General features: G+C 45.4%; 2 protein-coding genes across 3 annotated transcripts in view; both read right to left on the reverse strand.

Annotated features, from left to right (window-relative positions):
* TM9SF3 (transmembrane 9 superfamily member 3) overlaps positions 1–1,999 on the reverse strand; it is a 70,895-nt gene extending 68,896 nt beyond the window's left edge. Inside the window, exon 1 of the mRNA XM_046026200.1 lies at positions 1,753–1,999. Coding sequence (XP_045882156.1) covers positions 1,753–1,848 — 96 coding nt within the window. The 5' untranslated portion in view covers positions 1,849–1,999. The remainder of the gene's footprint in view (positions 1–1,752) is intronic.
* Positions 2,000–9,798: 7,799 nt separating this feature from the next.
* PIK3AP1 (phosphoinositide-3-kinase adaptor protein 1) overlaps positions 9,799–23,700 on the reverse strand; it is a 113,175-nt gene continuing 99,273 nt past the window's right edge. For both annotated transcript variants that reach the window (XM_046026197.1, XM_046026199.1), the window contains 4 exons: positions 22,524–22,679; positions 18,109–18,179; positions 16,436–16,554; positions 9,799–10,071 (listed from right to left, as the gene is read on the reverse strand). In XM_046026197.1, coding sequence (XP_045882153.1) covers positions 10,014–10,071; positions 16,436–16,554; positions 18,109–18,179; positions 22,524–22,679 — 404 coding nt within the window. In that variant the 3' untranslated portion in view covers positions 9,799–10,013. The remainder of the gene's footprint in view (positions 10,072–16,435; positions 16,555–18,108; positions 18,180–22,523; positions 22,680–23,700) is intronic.

The raw sequence follows: 23,700 nt of genomic DNA on the forward strand, positions 1-23,700 counted from the left end.
TACTGGTATAAAAAATTGAAATGTTCCCGGCAATAAAATCTCAGTGCAATCTGTATTTACATTTTACACCTATAAATTAAACTCAGTCCTTTCTAAATACCTCAAATTTGTGAAATATTAATAGTTTTCCCTATTTATAACACTCTATAACATCAAAAAGAAGAATACTAATCTTAAACTTGTATGCCTGTATGTTAAGAAAGGGCTGTGAGTTTTATTTGGTAACTTTCCTTGAGTGTTCAAAAAAACTGGAAAAATATTAGTGACAACACAATTGACTAAAAGGATGCCCACTGCAAATGAACAGGTGCTTACACTTTGATTTTACCTGACAGAGAAAACAACAGGAAAACGGTTTTTTAATTTAACTGTTTAAACTATGAACAAAATTATCTTAAGGTGAAGTCACAAATATAGCACAAAAACATGTCACTGATTTCAGATTCGTACCTCAAAAAAAAAATATATATATACACACACACACACATACACACACACACATACACACACACACACACACACACACACACACACACACACACACACACGAAGTTTCTGGCTGTGACTGAAGGTAAAACAGTCAAAAGCTTAGAGCTTCCATTAGCTAAAATAAAAGCTCAGCCAACCCAGGAACTAGAGAAAAAGAAGTCTGGTTGATTACAAATAAAATCTAAAGTAGGGTCACTGAATAAACAAGGACGATCTCTTCACTTCCTCACTTATCAGGAATGACAGCAAGACTCACCCAAATCTTTCAGATGTAGTACGTACACAATCTCGCACGAAAAATCACGTCATTAATGAGTTACTATATATATATATATATTTTAAATTACTCGCTAAGCAACATCTCAGTTTACAAGACTTCCCTGCCTGGTTCGCCTCTACCACTCCGAAAACCATCGAGTTAAAGTCCTCAGTGAAAGTCATTTGAAGAGTCGTTAACATCCACGCTTTGATGTGAAAATGCCAATTAAATAAACAGCCAATCACTTTTTAAGCCAAACGCGAAAGGGACTGTTCTCGGGCTACAGGAACCCTGGGAACTTCAAGACCCCCTACAGCCAGAAGCTGCCCGGAGACCCCCGGGATGGGAGCCTCATCTAGGGGCTGGAAAGAGTGCGCAGAAAGTTACAAGCAAGGCCCAGAAGCGAGTGCGTGCACACTGAGTGTATGCACGTACACGTGTAACCTGCTCTTCACCCCAAATTTATCGGTGCCGTCCCCACGCCAGGGGCTTGATCCGGTTTGGGCAGGAGAGAAAATAAAGGCCGGTGAGGACCAAGGAGCGGCGGATATTTCCTGGTTAGTGTATGACGGGTAATCGTGATGCATCCATCTTCCGCTGTGTCGTAGCCCCCGGTACCCAGAGCGCAGCTCTCTTCCCCGGGGGCACCAGCCGCGAGCCCGGCTGCCAGCGGCCGGCCCCTCCCCGACGAAGTGAGCGCCGACCCCCACCACGGTCCCGCCCCGGCCCCCGGCCCCCCAGGCCCTCCAGCGTGGCGCCATTTAGGTGCGGGTTGGACAAGGAGGCCCAGGCGCTGGGGAGCGGAGTCCTGCCCCGGGAGCGCCCACAAACGCCTCCTCCCAGCTCCAGGGGTTCCTGCTCCGCCAGGCCCAACCGGAAGGCGTCCTCCGCGGCCGCGGGGCTCCGCCGGGGCCGCCCAGCCCTCCAGGCCGCGCCAAGCCGGACTGGGCGGCGGGGCGGGCGGGCGAGGTGGGGCGGCCACTCCGGCCGGGGGTGCCTCTTACCGTGTGCTCGTGCTCGTCCGCCCGGGCCCGGGGCAGCAGCAGCAGCAATAGCGCGGCGGCCGCCGCCACGCCGGGAGCGCCCGGCAGCGGCCTCATCCTCCGCGCTCCCACCGGCACGGCGCCGGCGCACCGACTCCTCCTCCTCCTCCGCCTCCTCCTCCGCCGCCGCCGCCTCCGCCTCCGCCGCGGCCGATTCGCATTCACGGGGCGCGGACAGACGCACGGGGCCCGGGCCCAGCCGCTGGCTCCTCCGCGCCGCCGCCGTCACCGCCCGCTCCCGAGCCTCCCCCGCCCCCCCGGCGCCTCTCAGCCTCTTCCTCTGACTCAGCCACGTCATCCGGCCACCCCGGCACACGCCGGAAGTGCCTCGCGACGCGGGCCCGCAACCGCCGCCGGCCGCTCCCGCCCCCCGGGAGGCGCGAGCCGTGGCGGCTCGGGGCCCCCTGCTCCGGCTGCCCCGCGCGCCGCCCGGTCGCCCGCCTGGCCGGCTGGGGCCTCCGGGCCGCCCGCCCCTGGGGCTCGGGAGCGGCGGCGCGCACCCACGGCCTCGGCCTGGACCTTCGCGTCGGTACCTGACCCGCGCGCATTTCGGGCCGCGTCCGGGCGCTGGGAGCTCTGTGACCTTGGCCAAAACATTTTACGTTTTCCTGGCCTCTATTTCCTCGGCTGTGAAATGGGGTGGGACCCGCAGCCTCTGGAGCTTGGGGGATCAGATCAGATAACGCTTTGCAGGCTCGCGTCCACCGCCATGAATGAATCACGCGCGCCTCTCATCGTCCTGGGAGATTGTTAGACCCGTACAGGAGTGGATACGTGTTTTAGAGTCACTTGACGATTTATCAGGCCCGTACTAATCGATCTTGTTGAAATTCTTACTCATTTATCTGTTCGATTACACCGTTGGTCTCCTGTCCACAGACTTAAACTCCTCTTGGAACCCGAGCTCGTCTCCTAAGCAAAGATCCTGTGTCCAGAACAGTGCCAGGCTTGTGGCAGGAACTTTAAAAATGCTTGTCGTGTAAATATAGCACCAAAACGCTGGAACCTGTAGTCGGACAGTCTCTTTTCAACCATCATAAGTCAACAAGTGGTAGGATTTGATCTTAGAAATGCCTCAAAATCTATTTTTCCTTTCTTCTGCCAGTAACAGCCAATCTCCATCTCAACGTATTGCAACAATCTAACAGGATCCCTGCCACCAATCTTCCCTCCCCGTTTATCCTCTCCAACAGGTGCCAGAGTGATCTTCTAAAAAGAAACCTAATTCTATCACTCTCTTGTTTAAAACACTCCCTGAGGGGTAGTTGGGTGGCTCAGTCCGTTTAGCATCCTACTTTTGATTTCAGCTGGTGTCATGACTTCAGGGTGGTAGGATCCAGCTTGTATCCAGCTCCTTGATCCACAGGAGTCTACTGGAGATTCTCTCCATCGTCTTGTGCACCCTCTGTCTAGAATTAATAAATCTTTTTAAATTATTTTAAAAACACTCCTTGAGGGGCACCTGGGTGGCTCAGTGGGTTAAAGCCTCTGCCTTTGGCTGGGGTCGGGATCCCAGGGTCCTGGGTTAAAGCCCCGCATTGGGCTCTCTGCTCCACGGGGAGCCTGCTTCCCTTCCTTTCTCTCTGCCTGCCTCTCTGCCTACTTGTGATCTCTGTCAAATGAATAAATAAAATCTTTAAAAAAAAAACAAAACACTCCTTGAATTTTGTTTAAATAAATCATGGAAACACAGCTAAAATTTTCATCTGCCAAGCGCTATTCTGAGCCCTTTACACCTGTTGACTCATTTAATACTCAGAAAAACTCTATGCAACAGGTCCTATTAATATGTTCATTTTACAGGTATGAGAACGGAAGCGCAGAGAGGTTAAGCAGTTTGCTGAAAGAGTAGTCAGTCCCAAGCAATCTGGTTCCAGAATCAGTCTTTCTTACTACTAGTGGACCTCCACCTCTACAGTCATTTTAAAAATGAAATAGACCTGTATGTACTGGCATGCAGTGATATTAAGAACTTTTTTTTAAGATTATTTATTTTAGAGAGAGAGCATGTGCATGCAAGAGGGGCAGAGGGAGGGGGAGAGAGAATCTGAAGCAGATTCTGCACTGAGCACACAGCCCAACGCAGGGGTCGATCTCATGACCCTGAGATCATGACCTGATCCGAAACCAACTGTCCACCCAGGTGCCTCAAAAGATACTTGTAAATGAAAATGCTGACAAAATAGATATAATCACATTTTTAAATTTTATTTACTTATTTTGAGAGAAAGGGTGAGCAGGAGCAGAGGCAGAGGGAGAGAGAGATCAATACTTATGCTGAGTATGGAGCCTGATATCATGACCTGAGCTGAAATCAGGAGTTGGACGCTTAACTGACTAAGCCACCCAGTGCCTGGAATATAATACCATTTTAAATATTTTACTTATTTATTTATTTGACAGACAGACATCACAAGTAGGCAGAGGCAGGCTCCCTGCCGGGCAGAGAGCCCGACCGACCGGGGCTCAATCCCAGGACCCTGGGATCATGACCTGAGCTGAAGGCAGAGGCCTTAACCCACTAAGCCACCCAGGCGCCCTATAATACCATCATAAATGGTCCTAATTTCTACCCAGAGAAAACAATCTGAAAGTTCATGATGCAAGCCATTCATACCAGGTAAGTTTCTTATTTGTAATTACCTGTTAATGTTTTTTACAATGACCATGTGCTATGTATGTAATGGGCAGGGGGGGGGATTTCTTGCTAAAGGGCAGCCCTGTTAACAGGCAGCTGCACAATCAGGCCCCAATTTATCAGACTCTGACTTTACCTCCCACTAATCTCAGTCCTGGCTTCATCCCAATATTTCCCCAAAACACCATTTTTTTTTTTAATACTTGTGTGCCTTTGCCTAGAATACAAATAAGTGGACAATTATTAGATACTCTTCTTCCAGGCCTAAGTGAATTATCATCTCTTCTGTGAAACCTTTTATGACTCCCCCCGCTCAAGAAGTTGAGCATCCCTTCTCTGGCACTCCAAAAACATTCAATATGTTATGCCATAGTTACCACCTTTCATCTCCTCTTCTGTACTATATTCTCACCTTCCAAAAAAAAAAAAAAAAAAACAAAAACAAAAAACCTTTAACAATTATTAGTCCAGTAGAGTTTTCAGGAATGTGTATTTATTGTTTATTTTAAAGATTTTATTTATTTGAGAGGGATAGAAAGAGAAAGAAAGAGCACAAGCAGGGGGAGCGAAAGAGGGAGAGGGAGAAGCAGGATCCCTGACGAGCAGGGAGCTGGGCATGGGGCTTGATCCCAGGACCCTGGAATCATGACCTGAGCCGAAGACAGATACTCAACTGACTGAGCCAGCGAGGTGCCCCTACATTCTGACCTTTAGTGATGGCAAGGATGATCATTTGTTCATCTTTGTACCTGTCCCAGCTGCTGGAATAGCATTCATCACCCGTAGACACTCAAACTATCTGCTGAGTGAACGAAGACATTAGTAAGTGAAAAGTCAAACTGCATAGAGGATTTACACAATACTTTCTAGCCAGTCTAGGAGACATCACAAGGCAATACATGATTAATTGCTGAATGAATTGTACACCATTAATTGCTATAGAAATCAGAGGAGGCGTCTTATACATCTTTGTAAATCCCCTAGAGCACCTAGCAAAGTGACTTGCTCATAGTGAAAGCTCAGTAAATGCTCCGTGAATGAATAATCACTGCTTTTGAATCGAGTGATGATGCACAATTGAAGAACAAGCAGTGTAACTGCTGAATTAAGATGGATGAGTCGTTTCTTGCTTGAACATCCATCACCAGCCTCCACAGATCTGAAGCAGCAAGCATCCACTGGGTGTTGTGAGGAGCACTAGGCTGGCAACTGCTTGGGGGTGGGGAGGACACAAGAAGAATTTAAAGCATCCATGTGGGGAGTGTAGACTTAAAAATCAGGAAATTACACATGCAACAGAGAACAGGCAGGTCAGTGTACAAAAAAAGAACTGCACAAAATGTGACCAGCTGTGCAAATATTCCAGAGGCAGTAAGAGCAATGGGCAAGTAGAAAAGAGAAAACCCTATTTTGGTGGAGTATTTGGAAGAGTTTAATGGTGGGAAGGGCATATAAGGTCATTAACTCAACAACTATTCACCAAGCTCTCCTATGTGCCAGGAATTCTGGTAGGTACTAGGAAATGATGATGATAAATGGCTTCAGGTGATAAAAGTCTGATAATGGTAGGCATGGAAAGAAAGAATAGGAATCAAATAACTGGCTAGAGGAAAAGGAATGTGGCTTCAAATATCTTTGGAAACTGACAACTTTACCCTAAAAAATAAGACTCAGAAACACCATCAAAATCAGGGCTGTTCCAGGGATCTGGGTGGCTCAGTTGGTTAAGTGTCTGCCTTCAGCCCTGATCACGATCTTGGGGTCCTGGGATTGAGTCCTGTACTGGGCTCCCTGTTCAGCAGGGAGTCTGTTCCCTCTCTGCCCCTTCCCCCATCTTATGCACTCATCTCTCTCTTTATCTTATCACTCTCTCTCTCTCTTTGTCTCTCTGTCTCTCTCAAAAATAAATAAAATCTTAAAAAAAAAAAACAACAGGGCTGTTCCATGAGACTAGGGAGTAAAAAACATTGATATATCTAATTTCACCAGTTCCTTCATCTAGATTAATGACCCCATTCCGACACCAAAAGGAATGGGAGAAAACATGCTAGTGAAAGGGAACCCCCCCCCCCCCCCCGCCAATGGCTTTAAAGCCTTTATATGGTAGTCCTCATAAGACTCAGTTGGTTAAAGGGCTTATGACCAGTAAATGATCCAGAAACCCACCATTTCAATCTTTTATTTTCATTTCTGATAAACATGATCTTCAAAATTCTTGGTCTATAAATAACAACGTTTATCTTTTGATTTCCAATATCAGGTACTGTTGGAGAAGGTAATCGAGAGAGTGTGACCGCCAGTCGACCCTCACACTGTCTGTACCCTGGCAGTTAGAGGATCCTCACCCCTTCCCTGTTTTGGAATATATACTCTGTCTACCATTTCCAAAATGGGAGCTGCTCCAAGAACATAGCCTTGAGCAAGTAAGGTGGTGTTGAGACCATCAGGACAGTATATGTGACTGAACTCAGTTAAGACCTCTCTATATGAACTTTTAAGACTCTGGTGGGCAAGTGGGGGAGAACTGCTTGCCTAATGGCTGCTCAAGACAAGCCTTGTATAAGGGCTCGTTTCAGATCACCTTTTCTTTGAAAGTCTATTTCTTCTTTCTGCTTCGTTATGTTTGTCTTTCTAATTATTTACTGCTGGTGTGGGACAGTCCTTCTGTTGCTATTCATTGCTGTGTACCTCTCTTTGCTGTTCTAGCTGAAATGCCCTAGGCATGGAAAAAACTCTGTAATTGTTCTAAGTTCTTTCTTTGGGAAGCAATGACTTAAAACAGTTGGTTCTCAGACTGAGACAAATCTGTTATTAATGCTTCCTCAGCCAATCAGCTGCAAAACCACACACTAGTCTCTCAAAGAGGACCACAGAAAACCATCTCATTCCCCGGTGCATATGGGAGCTGGATCTAAAAATCCCAACTAGTGAAGTGATACAGGACAGGCTAGAACCTCCCTTTTTTAGTCACAAAGCAAGAGTGGAGGGGAGAACAAATACTTAGCTTGACTTGTGAAACTACTCACTGAAGTAATTTACATACTATCACTTTGCCTAATTATGGCAAAGCATTAGGGATTATTCACATCATTAAATATGTCAAGTTAAATTATTTGATTGCAACACCAACCTCTTATTCATAGTCTCTCAGTCTTCGTGCTTTGTTGCTTATATTGTTGGGTTGTCTTCTCACAGGTTTTAATATGAGATGAAGGAAGAATACTGGCCTAGGAGCTGGAGGACAGTATGCCTTGCACAGTTAGAGCAAAGGCAATGACCATGACTATAACGAATAGCTTCTTTCTATTGAACCAGCTCATAAAATCTTGGGGAAGGATGGCACCGCTGAGTTGTCTCCCAGAGCATCACACAGAGAACTTTTTTAACAGTCTTTTTGGATATCTACTTACAATGTCGTTTCTGATCCTCACTGTACCGAAAGCCATGCTTTTGTTACATAACGTATTCCTAAAAATGTGTATAAAAGTTGTGTGGAAGTTGAATAAGTTTATGTTATAATGGGTACTTCTGTTTCCAGGAAATGAAGAATTTTACCTCATCGTTGGAGCCATTCTTTGATAACATGGAGCAATTTGGATATGCAGTGAACACCGGACCATTTCCACCCATGTCTCAAGTGTATCACATCTGTCAGACCCAAGTTTCTAATCAGCACTTTCAATTTTATGTTTTCTAGTACTTTCGCAGAAGAAGAAAATATAATCAAATATTCCAATATTGCACAAACAGTGATGTGCATACGAAGATGCTAACACCATTAGCTGGCATTAAGTTTTGCCATGTTATTGATCTAAATGCTTATTAATCAGAGAATGTACAAAAATCTAAATTCGGCCTCTAAGAAGGGGCCTAGAGATACTGAATATTAAAAAAAGGTGTAGCTTTTCTCAAAATTAAATGTGCTTAAGAGATCATCTATAAATAATAGGAAGGACAACCATACCAACATTATAATTTCTTGTTCTCCCCCTACCCCACATTATCCTCCTTCTCCCAAATAAGTGACAAGGAGATTAAAGGAACCGCTGCAGAATGGCTACGGTGTGCCAGGCATTTTGGTAGGTGACTTGCACAAACACTCTCTTAATGGCCATAGCCAATAGTGTATTTTATGTCAGAAAAAAGACCCACGACCCATAAGCTGTTAATTTCAATATGAGTCCTTGTTTGCTGGACTGATGAATGAAACTGGAAAACAACCCACAACAACAACCCTGAATCATTAGAAAAGGACACAATAAAACTGTACTTAAATAGATCGTTAATACTGTGGCTTGTATATATTTGTGTGGGATAGAGAATACATTTCATGAAAAATCACCAGATTTCTGATATTTTTTTAAGAAATATGTCTGATACTAACTTTACTATATGTTTAAGTATCAAATTAAGGATTTGTGCTTTAAAGGTAGATTTTCTGTGCCAGTGACTCAAAATTGATGACATTTTAGTGACATATGACAATTATGACATATTAATGGCTCTCTATTCTCTGCACAGATATCCCAAGTCTAGTGGTAATAATAAGGAAATAGATAACTGTTTCTATTTTATATTCCTCCTTTCTCTTTTGATCTCTTGTCAGAGAAAGAGTCAAGGATCCTTCTCCCTCCTTATGGCCAGAACTAATAAGACCTATGAAGGCTGCAGAACAATAAATGTGGTCATTGGTATCCCAAGCTTCTGGTTCCCAACCATTTACAGATGTTCCTTGGCAACAATACTATTTTGAAAGCATATCGAAGTATAAATGCCCAAGTTGAAAAAAATACTTGATAGTCCCATGCCTGGAAGATATGGAAGAAGGATATTTCTGGAAGGTCAATAGTCAGTTGGTGACCAAATTTCTACATGTGGGCACTTCCTGAGGGAGAGCAATTGGCTATCTAGAGATTGAAGTGTGGTGACCTGAAATTAAGAGACCCAGACTCTACTAAACACATCTCTTTCTCTAACCAATTGTAAACTCTTAGTTTCTGTGGAACCTCAGATTTGCCTTCCACAGAAAAGGAGTTAGGACTAATCCGTCTCTAAAAAGTCTTTTTCAGTTTGTTCTATGTGACCAGGCCTGGCATTTAGACACCCTCCTGAATCTATAGAAAAGTTGAAGAATCACTTAAAAAGCAGACATATCTCCTTACCGAAATACCATAAGTCTTAAATCATAACCACTTCTAGAAGTTAGTCTGGACTAGCAAATAAGTAAGTCCTAATATAAGTGCATTTCAGTAAAATCACTTGTAAAGTACACTTCTGACCCATCTTTTCAGGCTTCTGACATGCCAGCTTTGAGGTAAATATTCCAATTAAGTCTTTATCCTTTTGGCAAACAAGGATATGGATCAATATACTTGGTGATGGTGAATAAAGGCCTTTACTTCTTCATGCATTAATAATATCTTCTCCAAGGAAAGCCCAAACCAGCTGGGCCACAACAACATCAGCCATGAGAGGAGGTCTTAAGGTCAGCAGTCCCGCTGTGAAACTCAACGCGAAGACATCATTAATGGGCTGAAATTGCAAGTCTCCAAGTCCGGACATCGGCAGGTTTTAGGAGGTGGAATCAGCGACCTCTGGGTGGAACAGGAGGAGGAGGATGGAAGGTCTCCCTGGTTGGAGGCCTGAAATAAAAAATGAAGTAACTATTTTTAAATGGATTAACTCGTTCTTAAGCAACCACGGTTGGTTGCAAACTTGGTAAACTATGCAAAGAACATGTTCTGTAATTACTGAAACCACATGGACCGCCGAGCGGCCTACCTGCTGGTTGTGCATCGCAATCTTGGCAGCACCTTAGAATCACCAGGGAACCTTAAAGAAATACCAATTCCCAAGCTCTCTCCTACACTCATTCCTTCCTAACTTCTAGAGGATAAGGCTCAAGCATCACAAATCTTTAATAGTGTCCCTCCCCCAAGAAGTTATAGTAACCATGTCTTTTCTTTTCTAATGCTTTGATACCTGGAGCCTGGCTAACCCTGGACGGACTGCCCCTCCCATGGCAAACTCATTTCTAAGGACAGCAACTCACTGACAGGAACACCGTTCGTATGCAAACTAGCCAGTCCCAGTCTGTACCCCAGCCATTCCCTTTATGGGTTCTCACATTTGGGCCACTACCCATCTGCCCTAATCACATGAGCGCCAGGTGCCAGACAACTAGAAAACTTTGCCCCAGAGTCCATTGAAATTACTCACACTAGCTAATCCTACATCTTCTTACTCTACCTTCCTTGTGCCCTCCTGCAGAAACCACAATAAAAGCTCAGGCCCATGTTCCCCACTCCACTGCCTTTCTCTGGGACTAAACCTGATACTTCCATCGCAGGTCCCCAAGGCATAATGTGGTCCCCTCCTCTTGGGATCTAGGAGGACAACAAACTATCTTCTCAAGAACAGTTGTTTCCTGATCTGTTGATCTAATCATACCTAAATAATAATAAAGTCTTGGGCGCCTGGGTGGCTCAGTCAGTTAAGCATCTACCTGTGGTTCAAGTCATGATCCCAGGGTCCTGGGATCAAGTCAGGCTCCCTGCCCAGCGGGGAGTCTGCTTCTCCCTCCCCACTGCTCATGATCTCTCTCTCTCTCTCTCTCTCACCCTCTCTCTCAGATAAATAAAATCTTTAAAATAATAATTATTATAATGTTAATGATAAAGCCTATATTTTAAAACATCAGCGATACAAATATGCAGCCAGGTGGGAGACATACTGTAGGAGGAGGTCCCTTGAGAGAAGAATTAAGAATTCTGTGCTTCTCACAACTATTTCCTCATGGAATCACTAAGTGTGTTATCCCATCTCCACATTTGCTTTTCCCAGAAGCCCCCCTCCATGTTATCCTGGATGGTTTTTAAACAGTCCTAAATGCCATTCCAGATAGACCTGGGTGAGTCTATTTACAGAGAGGTTCAACAATTGTGGCTGGTGTTTCCACATGTGTGCCGTAAAGCCAATATTTGATTCTCTCGGAAGCAAGTCAATAAGTCAAGAAAGAGAGCTTTGTCAGGCGCTGTAATTGAACTGTGCTATCCTGGAATTACGTAGTTGAGGACCAAATGAATCAATGATCAAATATTTACTAAACGTTTCTTGAAACGTTTAGGTCAAGGAAACAACAAAAGAGTTGAAGAAAAAGGGAGGGACTATCTGAGGAACAAGGCAGGGACCTGCCACAAACATCCTCAGAAAGCCCGGCTGTGATCTCCGGAAGTAGATGGTTTTGTGTAGTTGCCTCTTCCTCCAGAAAAGATAAATGGACCATCTCCTTCTGCCTCCCCAACCTGCCCTATGAACCAGAGCTTACAGGAGAAAGCTGGAGGAAAGTCAGGAAATTCTACTTATTACCTGAGTAAGCTTAGGCTTCTTGGCTTCCTGGATTCTTTATTTGCTTGCTTCCTTCCTTCCTTCTTAGCTTCCTCCTTCCCCTCCTTCACTCCCTCTCAAAACCATTTATCTACTATGTGTCTCCTCCTGGGCATGGGATATAGCAGTGAGTACAGCTGGCATGGATCCTGCCCTCAGAGTGCTAAGAAAGTAATGGATAAAACAGTCAATGGGAACAATCAGTAAACTGCACTGTTTTGATACAGGAATTCATAGAGCAAAGGCAACTACACACACAGCTGAAGGACAAGTTCAACTTCTCTGCACATGTTTCCCATCTGCCCAACAGAAGTACCTACAGATACATACATCAGAGTGTTGCGTGAGGTTTGGAGATGACAACTGGAAAGTACGTAGCACAGTTTGTGGCTTAGAGTAGGCACTCAAGAAGTAAAGCTAATAATTTTATTGATATGAATAAAGATCTGTTCTTAGTCTTTTTCCCATGTATGCCCCCTGAGCCTTACAATTTATCGCCCCCAATGAAGAGAGTCATGATTTCCCGATGGCCCCTTATCCTCTCTCTGCTGTCCCATTCTGCAGCTGGGTGGGCCTACAAGCAAATTATTTCTGTATTTTATTCTGATGAACGGTCCCAACCTAGGATTGGAAGTCCTCTCTCAGGGAAATGGATTTCTGATGGTAGACATAGCAGAACCATGGAAGTAATCAGAATCAAGGGGTGGTGTGGGGGGAGACAGACTCTCCAGGACACTGGGAAGCTGGAGTTGGAAACACAAGTGCCCAGAGATACTTAAGGACTGGCTGCTTTCTCCTCTCTGTTGAGAGTAAGGTCTGTGGCTGATGAGTTTGGTTCAAGAACCCAGAAATCTTGGTGTTGGTTAATGTTCTTTAAAAGCAGGACTGTTATTTAGCTGGTCTGCTTTTGTATCCTCATAACATTGTTGAAAATATTTTTAAACTTCCCTATTAGTAAATAGCTTCTGTCCCAAGTACCCTCACTCCCTGACCACTCCAGCCCCTCCTAGGGACTCCACAGACCTCTTTACAAGTCTGCATCTAAAGTACTAGCTTCTGGCACTGCAGGAGGCCTCCGGAAGTATGTTCTGATTTTACAGGACCTTGGCTTTGCCTTAAAGGGGAGGGCACAAATTGTTAGTGATTGACAAATCACTAGTGAATGGCAAAATATGTTTAAAAACAAAGCAGCAATGGCTCAGTAAGATTTGGGTTTCTTGTTTTTATTTTTTATTTCTTGGTTTTTTTTTTGTTTTGTTTTTTGGGGGGTCAACTGGCAGGGCCTCACCTGTGAAGAGTGTGATATTGTCAGCTGCCTACTCTCTAAGGACTAATGGCCCGCAAAGGAAATGCTGTGCAAAGATAGCATGCATCTGCTCCTGTTCTTGTCACCATCCGCCTTCCCAGACTTTGAAATACATTGAGAACTTGAAGGTGGGAGTGTGAAGCCTCTTTCCACTAATCTATGACCCACCTGCCCTGTGGCAGATGACCTGATGGCTAACTTTTTAAGAGATGGGTAGTCTAACACAAACAGTACCAATCTTTCTATCCATCCATTAATTCACTTACATGATAAATATTTATTAAGTTCCTACTATGTTCCAGTTACTGTGCTAAACACTGGGACTGGGGACAGTAGAAAAAAAAAGTTTTAATCAAAAACAGTTTCTATGCTTTCAAGGCTCACCATCCACTTGAAACAGATACGTCCACAAGGGCCATAACATGGAAGGAAATCTAACAGAAGTATTTGGAGAACCAAAAGAAGGCATAGGAACATTAGGGAAGGCTTCCTAAAGGAGGTGATAACTAGACTGAGTCCTAAAGGGTGTGCAGGAATTTTCTAAGCGGAGGTTGGAAGGGAGTAGGGAGACAGCATTCCAGGCAAAAGGCACAGATTGGGCAAAGACACAGTTCTAAATGGCACAGCTCTCTGGGAATGTAGGGGTGGAACATCAGTGAATACAGGAGAAGGTGGGACTTGAGGCTAGACAGGGCCAGAGCACGCTAAAAACTACAGCATTAAATGTGAAGGCTTTCACGCCAGGAAGTGACATCATCAGCAATTTCTGATCTAGAAAGCACACTCTGGTGACAATGTAGAGGAGGGAGGTAAGTGTGAGTCTCTAAGGATGAACACAGGCACTGGCAGATGGAGAGGGGGTGGATCTGAGAGCTGAAAGGGCAGCAGAACGGACAGAGTCTGGAGACACACACTGTGGGAGCTGCCAGGGAGGCAGGGATGGCAGGTGACGCCTGGGTTTGGTGCAGAACCGTGCCATTATCACAGGCTAGGAACTTACTAGAAGAAAACAGTTCGGGGCAGAGAATGGCAGGTGGGATGAATTCAGTTTTACCCTGGCTCTGTTTCAGATATCTGTGGGGCATCTGGGTTGAGGTCACCAGCAAAGAGTAGGAACAGAGGACTGAGGCAGACGTGGAAGCTTGGAGTCCTCACTGACAGCTCAAGTTCTGGGGACAGCATGCGGAGTGAGCAGAGGAAGGGACCAGGACTGGGAGCGGCTGACAAGCACTACACCCCCAGAGCTGTGTGAGAGCAAAGGCATTCAGGAGACACAGGCAAAGAACAGTTACTGATTCCCAGATCTGGAAGTGGAGAGGAGACCCCCAAGGTCAGCCTTGCCTTCTGTCTGCCAGCGGGTCAAGCATGGAAGCCATTTATTGGCTTTATTATTTGTTCAAACATCTCCTCATTTTATTATGGGAATTGCATACATACTTACAAAACAACTGCATATTTGCAAATCTTTCTTCACACCAAAAAGGAACCCAAATGCCAAGCTCTGTCAATTATAGATTTCTTTGCAAACACCATTTCTTTAGTAAAAGTATTTTCCTCCTTTTTGCTCCCATTTTTATCACAGCATGCTTCTAGACTCCCCCAAAATTTCATCAGCCATCTCTTTTTACACACCTATATGCATCCCAATTTCTAGCCTTTAATTTCTGGAACCTGTTTCCCTGGTTGTTCTCTTTTTCTCTCCCATTAACAAAAGCCCTGCAGCTATAGTTTTCAAACTTGACAACTATTTTCATCTTGGTGCAATTAGCAACTGCCTCCAAACTTCAATCTTCAGTAATAAAAGGTCTTAGGTCTTGGATCTCCTCCTAATGACACCTTGACCTTCTGGAACAGATGTCACAAAATAACTAAGACACTGCAGCCTCCAGTCAGGCACACCCAGATTTGCCACACAGAACAAGTCTCATTCCAGGCCAAGCCCTAGTGTGTACATCTGCAAAACAGGATGATCCTAAATATCACTGAGAGCTGTGGAAGGAACTGAGATAATGCATTCAGTGTGTCGAACATACTAGCTAGTACATAGTACACACTCAATACAGATTAGCATTTATTACTATAGTTCGCCGTAAACACCCCTCCCCAATCACTAACTGTATAATAATTTTCAAGCAACAGCACATTATGCCAATCCAGGGGACTGGACCAGATTATCATTACGGGTCTTCCAGGACTAACATTCTACCACGTGACCTTCAGTTTACACCAAGGAAACTTGCTGGTGAACCTGACACCGCTTTTGATTACGGGGGTGGGGGGGGGTCTGTCTAGCGCAAAGTCAGCTTCTCTTTCCAGAAAACCAGAAGAAAAGCCTCCTTGTTGTACTTTCTCAACAAATTACACTGACAAGATTCATTTAAGTTTTAACATTTAAAAAAACAACACGACCCTGGTTGGAAAAAAAAAAAAAAGCTTCCACCTTTTAATCATTTCCCCCCCACATTATACTTTAGACATCAAAGAAATAAACATTTAAGACAAGCCTAGGCTTTCATTCCCAAGGACCCTTTCTCCTTGCGCAAGCTCACACAAGCTTGGATGCACAAGCTAGTTTTGACCACTTTTCCTGTTACTCCACGAGACCTTGAAGAGGTTCCTACCAGAGGCCAGTCAACCATTATAAACAAAGACAGATATTGGAGCCCGGCAGACACTCCCAGCTTGTCTGTCTAATGCCCATCTCCAAACCTCCATATGCTCATTCTTCTCCTGGATGAGAAAAGTCACTCATTCTACTGAGCTTTTACTATGGACCCAGACACTACCCTTATGACTCGGTGAGGATATTCTACTGTTATCCCCATTTTACAGATGAAGAATGAGTTACATGAAAGTGAAATAATTCACCCAAGTTCACAAGTGACTTCTGGACACTGTCCCCAGATAGTGTAGCACTAGAACCATGCTCCCCACCACACCAAGCTATGCACCCCACCTCTATTTTCATCCCCAACTCCTTCTTATCTCCTGGTCCCCAAAAGGTACTGTCCCACAATACAGCCAAGGGAATTAGTTATGAGGAAGCTGAATTCAAAGCAAACATACAAATTACTCAAAAAGTTGGTGTTTGCCAACGTACTTCATTGATGAAATATTGTACTTGCTATTTAAAGTATTTGCACTTGAATAAAGCATCATATTAACAAAGAGTCCCTGTGGAAATGCATCAAAAGTAGGCATTTCAGTTTACTCTGGACTCATTCTGAGGTCATCTTAGATGTCCCCAAATCCTACTCTCTGCCTGCTGGAATTCAGAGAGTGAGAAAAACGTTTCTTCTCAGCATCAATGTTACCTCTGTGAGGCAGCTCGGGGAGGTACTCTGGGGGGCCTCTCAAGGGGCACGGCGGGTGTTCCTTCCACTTGTGGGGGGCCCGGGCTACGACTTCTGGGAACCTCAGGGACTTCATTATCCTACGGCAAAAAAGGACAAGAAAGAAAAGGGAAAGTTACATTAGGCAACAGGCATAATTGGACACCATTTCCCAAAAGCTTCTCAGTCCTCCTCAGGCTTTGGCTAAAGGTTATCCGCAAACTGAAACTGAACCTAGCAAACCAGGTCAGCTTTCCATTGAGGCCTACACTCCCTGAGGAGACAATGGAGCCCAAATTATCATTAATGGCCCTTGTTCCTCAGAGTGCCCCTGTGGGCCATCAAATTAGCATCCCCTGAGAGCTTGTGAGAAATGCAGGCTCTCCAGCTCCTGGCCAGACCTGCTTGATCAGAACCTGCATATTCACAGGAGCCTAGGTGATTCTCATGCATATTAAAGTTTGAGAAGCCTTCTCTGTACAGCCAGAGAGAGCTGGAGAAATTTTGTTTTTAAACCCAAGTCCCTTTTCGAGACAGCGGAACCATGAGTGGTTCTCAGTCATGGGGTCATTAGCAGAAACTGCTCACTGGAGGGGTAGCCCACCCCAAGGACCCTATCTCAGGGAGTCTCCTGGGTTGGCAGTGACCCCTCCTGCCCATCCCAGACACTCGTCCCTGGATCAGAATAGACACTTCAGTCTAAGGGAGTAGCTCACCCTCTCCCAAGAGGCCTAGTGGCTCTCAGGGGACTATTTGCCACCATGCATGCAGAGGAGCAGAAAAGGCCAGTGTACAGTGAGAGAAGAAAGCAGGTATGTCCAGGGAAGAAGAGACAAAAGAGCATGTGGCCCTGGGGATACACGGAGCAATGGCCTTGGCTCCACCATTTCTCACGGCTTCTGATCCAGACCCCAAATGTGATCTCAACCTGAGATTCCCTGATAGTCCTGCTTCTTCTCAGAGATGCCCTCTTGGCTTAACCAGTCAGATGGAGTATCAATTTCTCTGCTCCCCTCCCTCCTTTCCTCCCTCACTTTGTTCCTTCCTTCCCTCCCTCCCTCCCTCCCTTCTTTCCTTCCCTCTCTCCCTTTTTATTGAGGTAAAACTCACCTAACATAAAATTAACCTTTTTTTTTTAATTTTTTTTTTTAATTTATGTATTTGACAGAGAGAGAGAGATCACAAGTAGGCAGAGAGGCAGGCAGAGATGGGTGGGGGGAAGCAGGCTCCCCGCTGAGCAGGGAGCCTGATGCAGGGCTCAATCCCAGGACCCTGGGATCATGACCTGAGCTGAAGGCAGAGGCTTAATCCACTGAGCCACCCAGGTGCCCCAAAATTAACCATTTTAAAGTGAACAATTCAGTAGCACTTAGTACATTCACAATATTATACAACCACCACCTCTATCTAGTCTCAAAACATTTTCATCATCCCAAAAGGAAACACTGTACTCCCCATGCCCCCCTCCCCCACCCTCTGGTAACCACCAAATCAGCATTCTGTCTCTCTGATTCTACCTATTCTGGATATTTCACATAAATGGAATCCTACAGTATGTGACCTTCCGTGTCTGGCTTCTTTCATCTGGATTTCTATTTCCTGCAGTGAAGTGACCCCTCAGACAAGAAAAATGAGTGTGGGGTCCCCGCTCTCACCTCATTGTCCCCTTCCATCCCACTGCTCACGCTGAGGAGGCTCCGGGTGCTGGATCGGTTACTCGCACTGCCTGAAGGGTACAGACAAAATTAGCTAGACTGTGGATTCTCTCAGGCTAAAATAAAATGCAGGACTCTAGCACTTACTTATTTTTACCGATAGAAACAATACAGAAGCTGTGAATACGGGATCTTCAAAATGCTGCCATCTTATATCATTTTATTAGCGTTTAGATTTTCTTTCAGCATAAAATGAAATGGTTCACCTTATTACCTTTTTTTCCTTTGCTTTATCAGTGCCATTTACTGAGGGCTTACCACACATTACATGCTTTAAAAACATGACTGCACTTAATCCCTGTGAAAATCCTATCTGATATTAGTGGTCTGGTTTGTCAGGCAAGGAAGCAGAGATGCTCTCTTTCTTACTTGTTCAGTGGTATTTCTAAAATCTGCAAACGTCTTGTTGTTGAAGTGTTTTACTTATTTAGGAATTACAGCAAGCATGTAATCACACACACAAACGCACACACAGACACACAGACACACACACACACATATATATATACCTTCTAATAAGGGGCCAGTTTGATACAGACAAAATACAAACTCCAAAGCATAATTTATGCTCACAGTAGGAACTATGACTGTGTGAGTTTAGGTGCTCAAGGCTTTTGAATTGGGAATGTATCACCTACCTATCTTACTAGGACAGCTCTATCCAGTAGAACTTTCTGGAAATATTCTATTGTATACTATCCAATATGGTAGCTTGTGCATACCAGGAATGGTTTTAACTAACTTCAATTTAAATAGCCATATTTGGCAAGCGGCAACCATACCGGACAAAGAGAATTAGAACAAGCTCAAATATGTGATGATCCAGGAGCAAAAAAAAAAAAGAACAACAGTCAGTGAACTAAGACAAAAAACCTGACTTGAATTTACCACTGTCGCCACTAGCAGTACTGCCAGATCTTGTGTTTACTGAATTTCCCTTAAAACAGCTCCTCATCATATTAGTTAATAAGGAAATAGTTTCAATTTCATTATGGTATCAATTTTGACCTAATTAATTCAGATGTGTGTTGAAATAGAACAAGTTAAGATTATAATTTTCGATTATTTCTTAGAAGTAGATGTTTACATTTAAAATAATATATCAAAATACTTAATAAGCCAGGGGATTCAGAGTTTGCTTTTTAAGGAGCATGTGACCCTTTTCCTTTCTAGTCAGTTACCTGTACGTAGAAGTGTCCACTTGGCCAGAATGTCCCCATCCTACCCTTAGCCACAAGGCTAAAAACCTCAGGCTCCAATGCTCAGGGTAAATGCCATGGAAACCTTTCCAGACTCCCCCAGTGGAAGCAACCCCTCCCAGTCCTGTGGAGCCAAGCCTCCTGTCCTTCACCATTCTTCATGCCACTCCATCGCAACAAACCAGCCTCCTTCTGAAAGTTGTCCTCTGAGAGAGAGCAGAAAGTTGGCCAGGCACTGGCTCTGGGACCCTACAAATTCACACTCATCAGTTCTCATTGTGCCTTCCCTGGGTATTCCTAAATCTTGAACCCCCAAGTTTGGCTTTGAACCTTGGCTCCACAGTTCATCTGTCCTGGCCCTCTTCCCTCCCCAGGCTGACTTTCTTACCCACATCCCCTCTGGACTGCATGGTTGGTAGGAGGCTCTGGCCCCTGTCATCACCCCTCTTGCCCGGGGTGGGGGGGCGGCAGTGCCTTCTTCTTCCAGGCCTGTGTCACCAGGAAGAAAGAACAGACAAGCATCTAGCTCATGTTAGTTTTATGTTTTCCTTCCTCCACTACAAGGCCCCTGAAGATGGTCTCCGTTTCTTTTTCATCTTTATGTCTCCAGTGTACAGTCTCACTCAGAATGCATAGAGCAACCCTCAAATATTTGGTAGATAATGAATGAGGGGGAAAAAGTGACCAAATATAATACGACCCTTAAAAACCATGGACCCGACAATTTACAAAAAGGTTAAAAGTCTTTCTGTAATAAAATTTGTGTTCTGTTAAACATAGCATTAATATTCTTTTTTTTTTAAGATTTTATTTATTTATTTGAAAGACAGAGATCACAAGTAGGCAGAGAGGCAGGCAGAGAGAGAGAGGAAGGGAAGCAGGCTCCCTGCTGAGCAGAGAGCTGGATGCGGGGCTCGATCCCAGGACCCTGAGATCATGACCTGAGCCGAAGGCAGAGGCTTTAACCCACTGAGCCACCCAGGCGCCCCTACCATTAATATTCTTAACTAAAATCTTGGTTATGACCAGATTTAACCTGCAACTGTTTTTCTGTGGTTCCCAAGAGATGACAGCTGCTCTGATCAATATGACATTGGTGAGTGCGATGCAAGGCAAAGCACGATAAGCACCTGCACATCAGGGTCTATCCTCCTGGAATGTTCCCTTTCTGGATTGTTACCATATAAGTATAAGGAGTTCAGGCGACTGACTTAGAGGCCATAAGGGGAGAGGTCCCCAAGGGTGACAGAGCATCTAGGATAGTCCCACCCATACCGGGCTTACAGCTGAAGACACACGCAGGAGTGAGTGATCCCAACTCACCCACGTGGAGTGGAGGTAAACCAGCTGCGAGTCTTGACCAAGTGCAGTATCAAGTATAAATAAATGTACATTTCAAGCCACTGTGTTTTACGGTGGTTTGTTACACAGCAATAGGTAACTGAAACTGTATAGCAGGGACTGGAGTAAAATCCACTGGTCTGGCATTTCATAACATTTTCTAACCAGACGAGGTAGCCATCCCTGGGTCATAAACCATTGCACAAAGTAAAAAGCACACTTTATGCTTTCCATTCCATCTTTACCTCAAAGTAGAACATACACTTCAAATCATTTATACCCATCCGAACCTGAAATGAGTACTTCCCATTTGTCTTGTTACATTTCCCCTCTTCTCCACCCCGGAATGCACAGAGGATCTGTACCACTGTGCTCCTCCGCCTCACATCTGAGAGATGGGCCACCTGCCTTGCACTTCCTCAGCCAGCTGCCGTCACTGGGAAAAGCTCTCCCATTTCTGAACTTGTCAGAACTCTCTAAATTGCCTGGGAGGGCTTTGGATACACATTACCATGACCCATTATGGAAGGAGGAGCTTTCTCTTCTACCCGGTCGAGGCGTCCCCCATGGTCACGTGATAGGATTTGGGTCTGTTTCAACAGGGAGCAGTGGCAGGAACGTGAAGCCGAGAGAAGATCGGGGCCTGCTCCCACCCTGGCTTCACTGACTGTATGACCTTGTACAAAACTCTTTCCTGCTCTGGATTATACATGCACAATCCATAAAGTAAAAAGGGAGACAGGGGCGGGGTTCTTGACCTAAGGCCACGGATGGGCAACCCTGTGTGTGTGTGTGTACGTATGTACGCACTCTCATGCATTTCTCTGGGAAGAACATCCAGAGCACAGATCAGATTCCCAAATAGTCTGTGATGCAGAAAAGATCAAGAACCCCTGGGTTTAGATGACCTTCCTATCCTCATATCCATTTGGGGGTTCTCTGCCTGACATTTAAGGAGCCACAAGTCCTGAAAGTCAGTCCCGAGTCTCCTAGTCTTTCCTTGTTCTCCTAGCTCATTTGAAAACGCTCAACTGTACAAAAGAACGGAAACTCCACCTATTTTGCTGGTGAAGCCGGTGTGTCTGAGGTTCATTACCACCACCCTGGACATGAAACCAAAGCCCCCACCTCCTGCATGTCTATAAGCAGGTGTTGTCTGTTGCAATCAGGCTCCATCAAGCTTTTCAGCCAAGATGTCTCCCACATTTCCTAATTGGATCCTCAACTCCTCCATAAGGTTGGAATTCTCAAATGTGAGTCCATCATTTTCTCATATTTCTGACTTCGTGCCCTTTCCTTCCCCTTACCACAGTTGAGGAAGCAGAAGGGTCAGTGGTTGAGAGTCTGGGCCCCGGATCTAGGCTGCCCAAGTTCAAATCCTGACACCACCACTTATTAGCTGTTTAACCTGGGCCAAGGCATGAGGACTCCACTTTCCTCCTCAGTAAATACAGGGGATGGTGCCTATGCCATAGAGTTATTGTGAGAATTAAATCAGAGAATATATAGAAGAAGCTTAGCATATAGTAAATGCTCAGTCAATATTAACTAGTGTCATTACTAGGTTTTTCTAGTTATAAAAGGAACGGTGTAATAAATTATTACACAATCTGGCTTTAGGGCATAGTGATGTAAAAAATCTTTGGTTCTCTGAAAAAAGGTAAACTGCGCAGAATAAATGTGCCCTATTTCTCACACCCCCAAACCCAAATCAGGCTCCAGCTGGGGTCTGCTGGGCTCACAACAGACTGTTCCCAAAGCCCAAAGGTACCACCAGGAATGCAGATGTGAAGGCGCACCCTCCCCCCTGCTCACTTGCTGTGCTGGAGGTACTATCTGTTTTCCAGTCTCCTCGCCTTAGCTCCGTCCTTGGGGGAAAGACGCTTTTCCTGGGACCGCTCTCATAGACTCCAAACTCCACTTTCCCAGGCAGGTGCTGTGAGTGCCGAATTGGGACGGTGATCTCCAAGTCTGGAATCAAAAGAAAGAGAGATGAGCTTTGAGGCACCTGCGACCCACCAAACTGTTCATCTGCTCCCTCTCCACCCACCTCCCTGGCCTGAAACTGGTGGGTGCCTGGCGGGAAGGGGAAGGGAGGGAAAGGAAGGGAGAGAAGGGGGAGGGGCCTCTGCCCAATTCAACACTGAAACTCCACAGACCCCCATGTGGCCATCACTAAGTGACAGAGGAGAGGGGCGGAGGCACTGCAGAAAGCGAGACCAATGCTTCCACGTCAGGCAGAGAGCCCGAGACTGGGTGGGGGAGAGATCTGGGGCTGCAGCTCTTCCACTTTCCAGCTGTGGGATGTGGACTACTTCCCTTTCAGAAGGAGGGCCCATGAGCACTGTTGACCCTAATAGCTGGTTGTCCTGTGCACCAGCAGAGTTCTAGGAGCTTCCCAACACCCATGAAGTAAACAGTATTATCACCATTCCCAAGGGAAACTAGTTCCAGAGAAGTGGAGTAGCACATGGCTAGTAAGTGGGACAGCTGGGACGTGAACCCAGGCTCGGAGTCCAGGCTCCTAACCACTACTCATACGGCCTCTGAATCCCTCCACAAATGATGGGTGCTAGGTGCGCAGTCTGCAACTGACGGCAACGGCCCAGAGGGCTAGTGAAAGTAAGTCCATCAGCCCCATAAAAGTTTCTGAGACTTGTGAGGCTGACCAGTGGCTTTGGACCTAACAGATTTTGGAAGAGATTATTTCTTCGCTCTGCACAGCATTAAACTGGTCTCTTGACTGGCTTAGCCCTGCCTAGTAGTTGATCTTCAATCCTCCCTAGATGTCCACCCTGGGTTCTAGACTGAGCAGAACAAAATATCTGTGGGGACCCATTGCCCACTTCCTCCCCGGGAGAGTATGAACACCAGGTGAGCTCGTGTTACAGGGCTCCTGTGATGCCCTGATCGTTTCCAAGTCCGGGTGCAGCACCTCAGGGAGAGATGTGAGCTCCATGTACTTTCCAGCCAGGTGCTCTTATCTCCAGGG

Source organism: Meles meles, chromosome 13 (assembly GCF_922984935.1).
Source record: "Meles meles chromosome 13, mMelMel3.1 paternal haplotype, whole genome shotgun sequence".
NCBI classification, from domain to species: Eukaryota; Metazoa; Chordata; class Mammalia; order Carnivora; family Mustelidae; genus Meles; species Meles meles.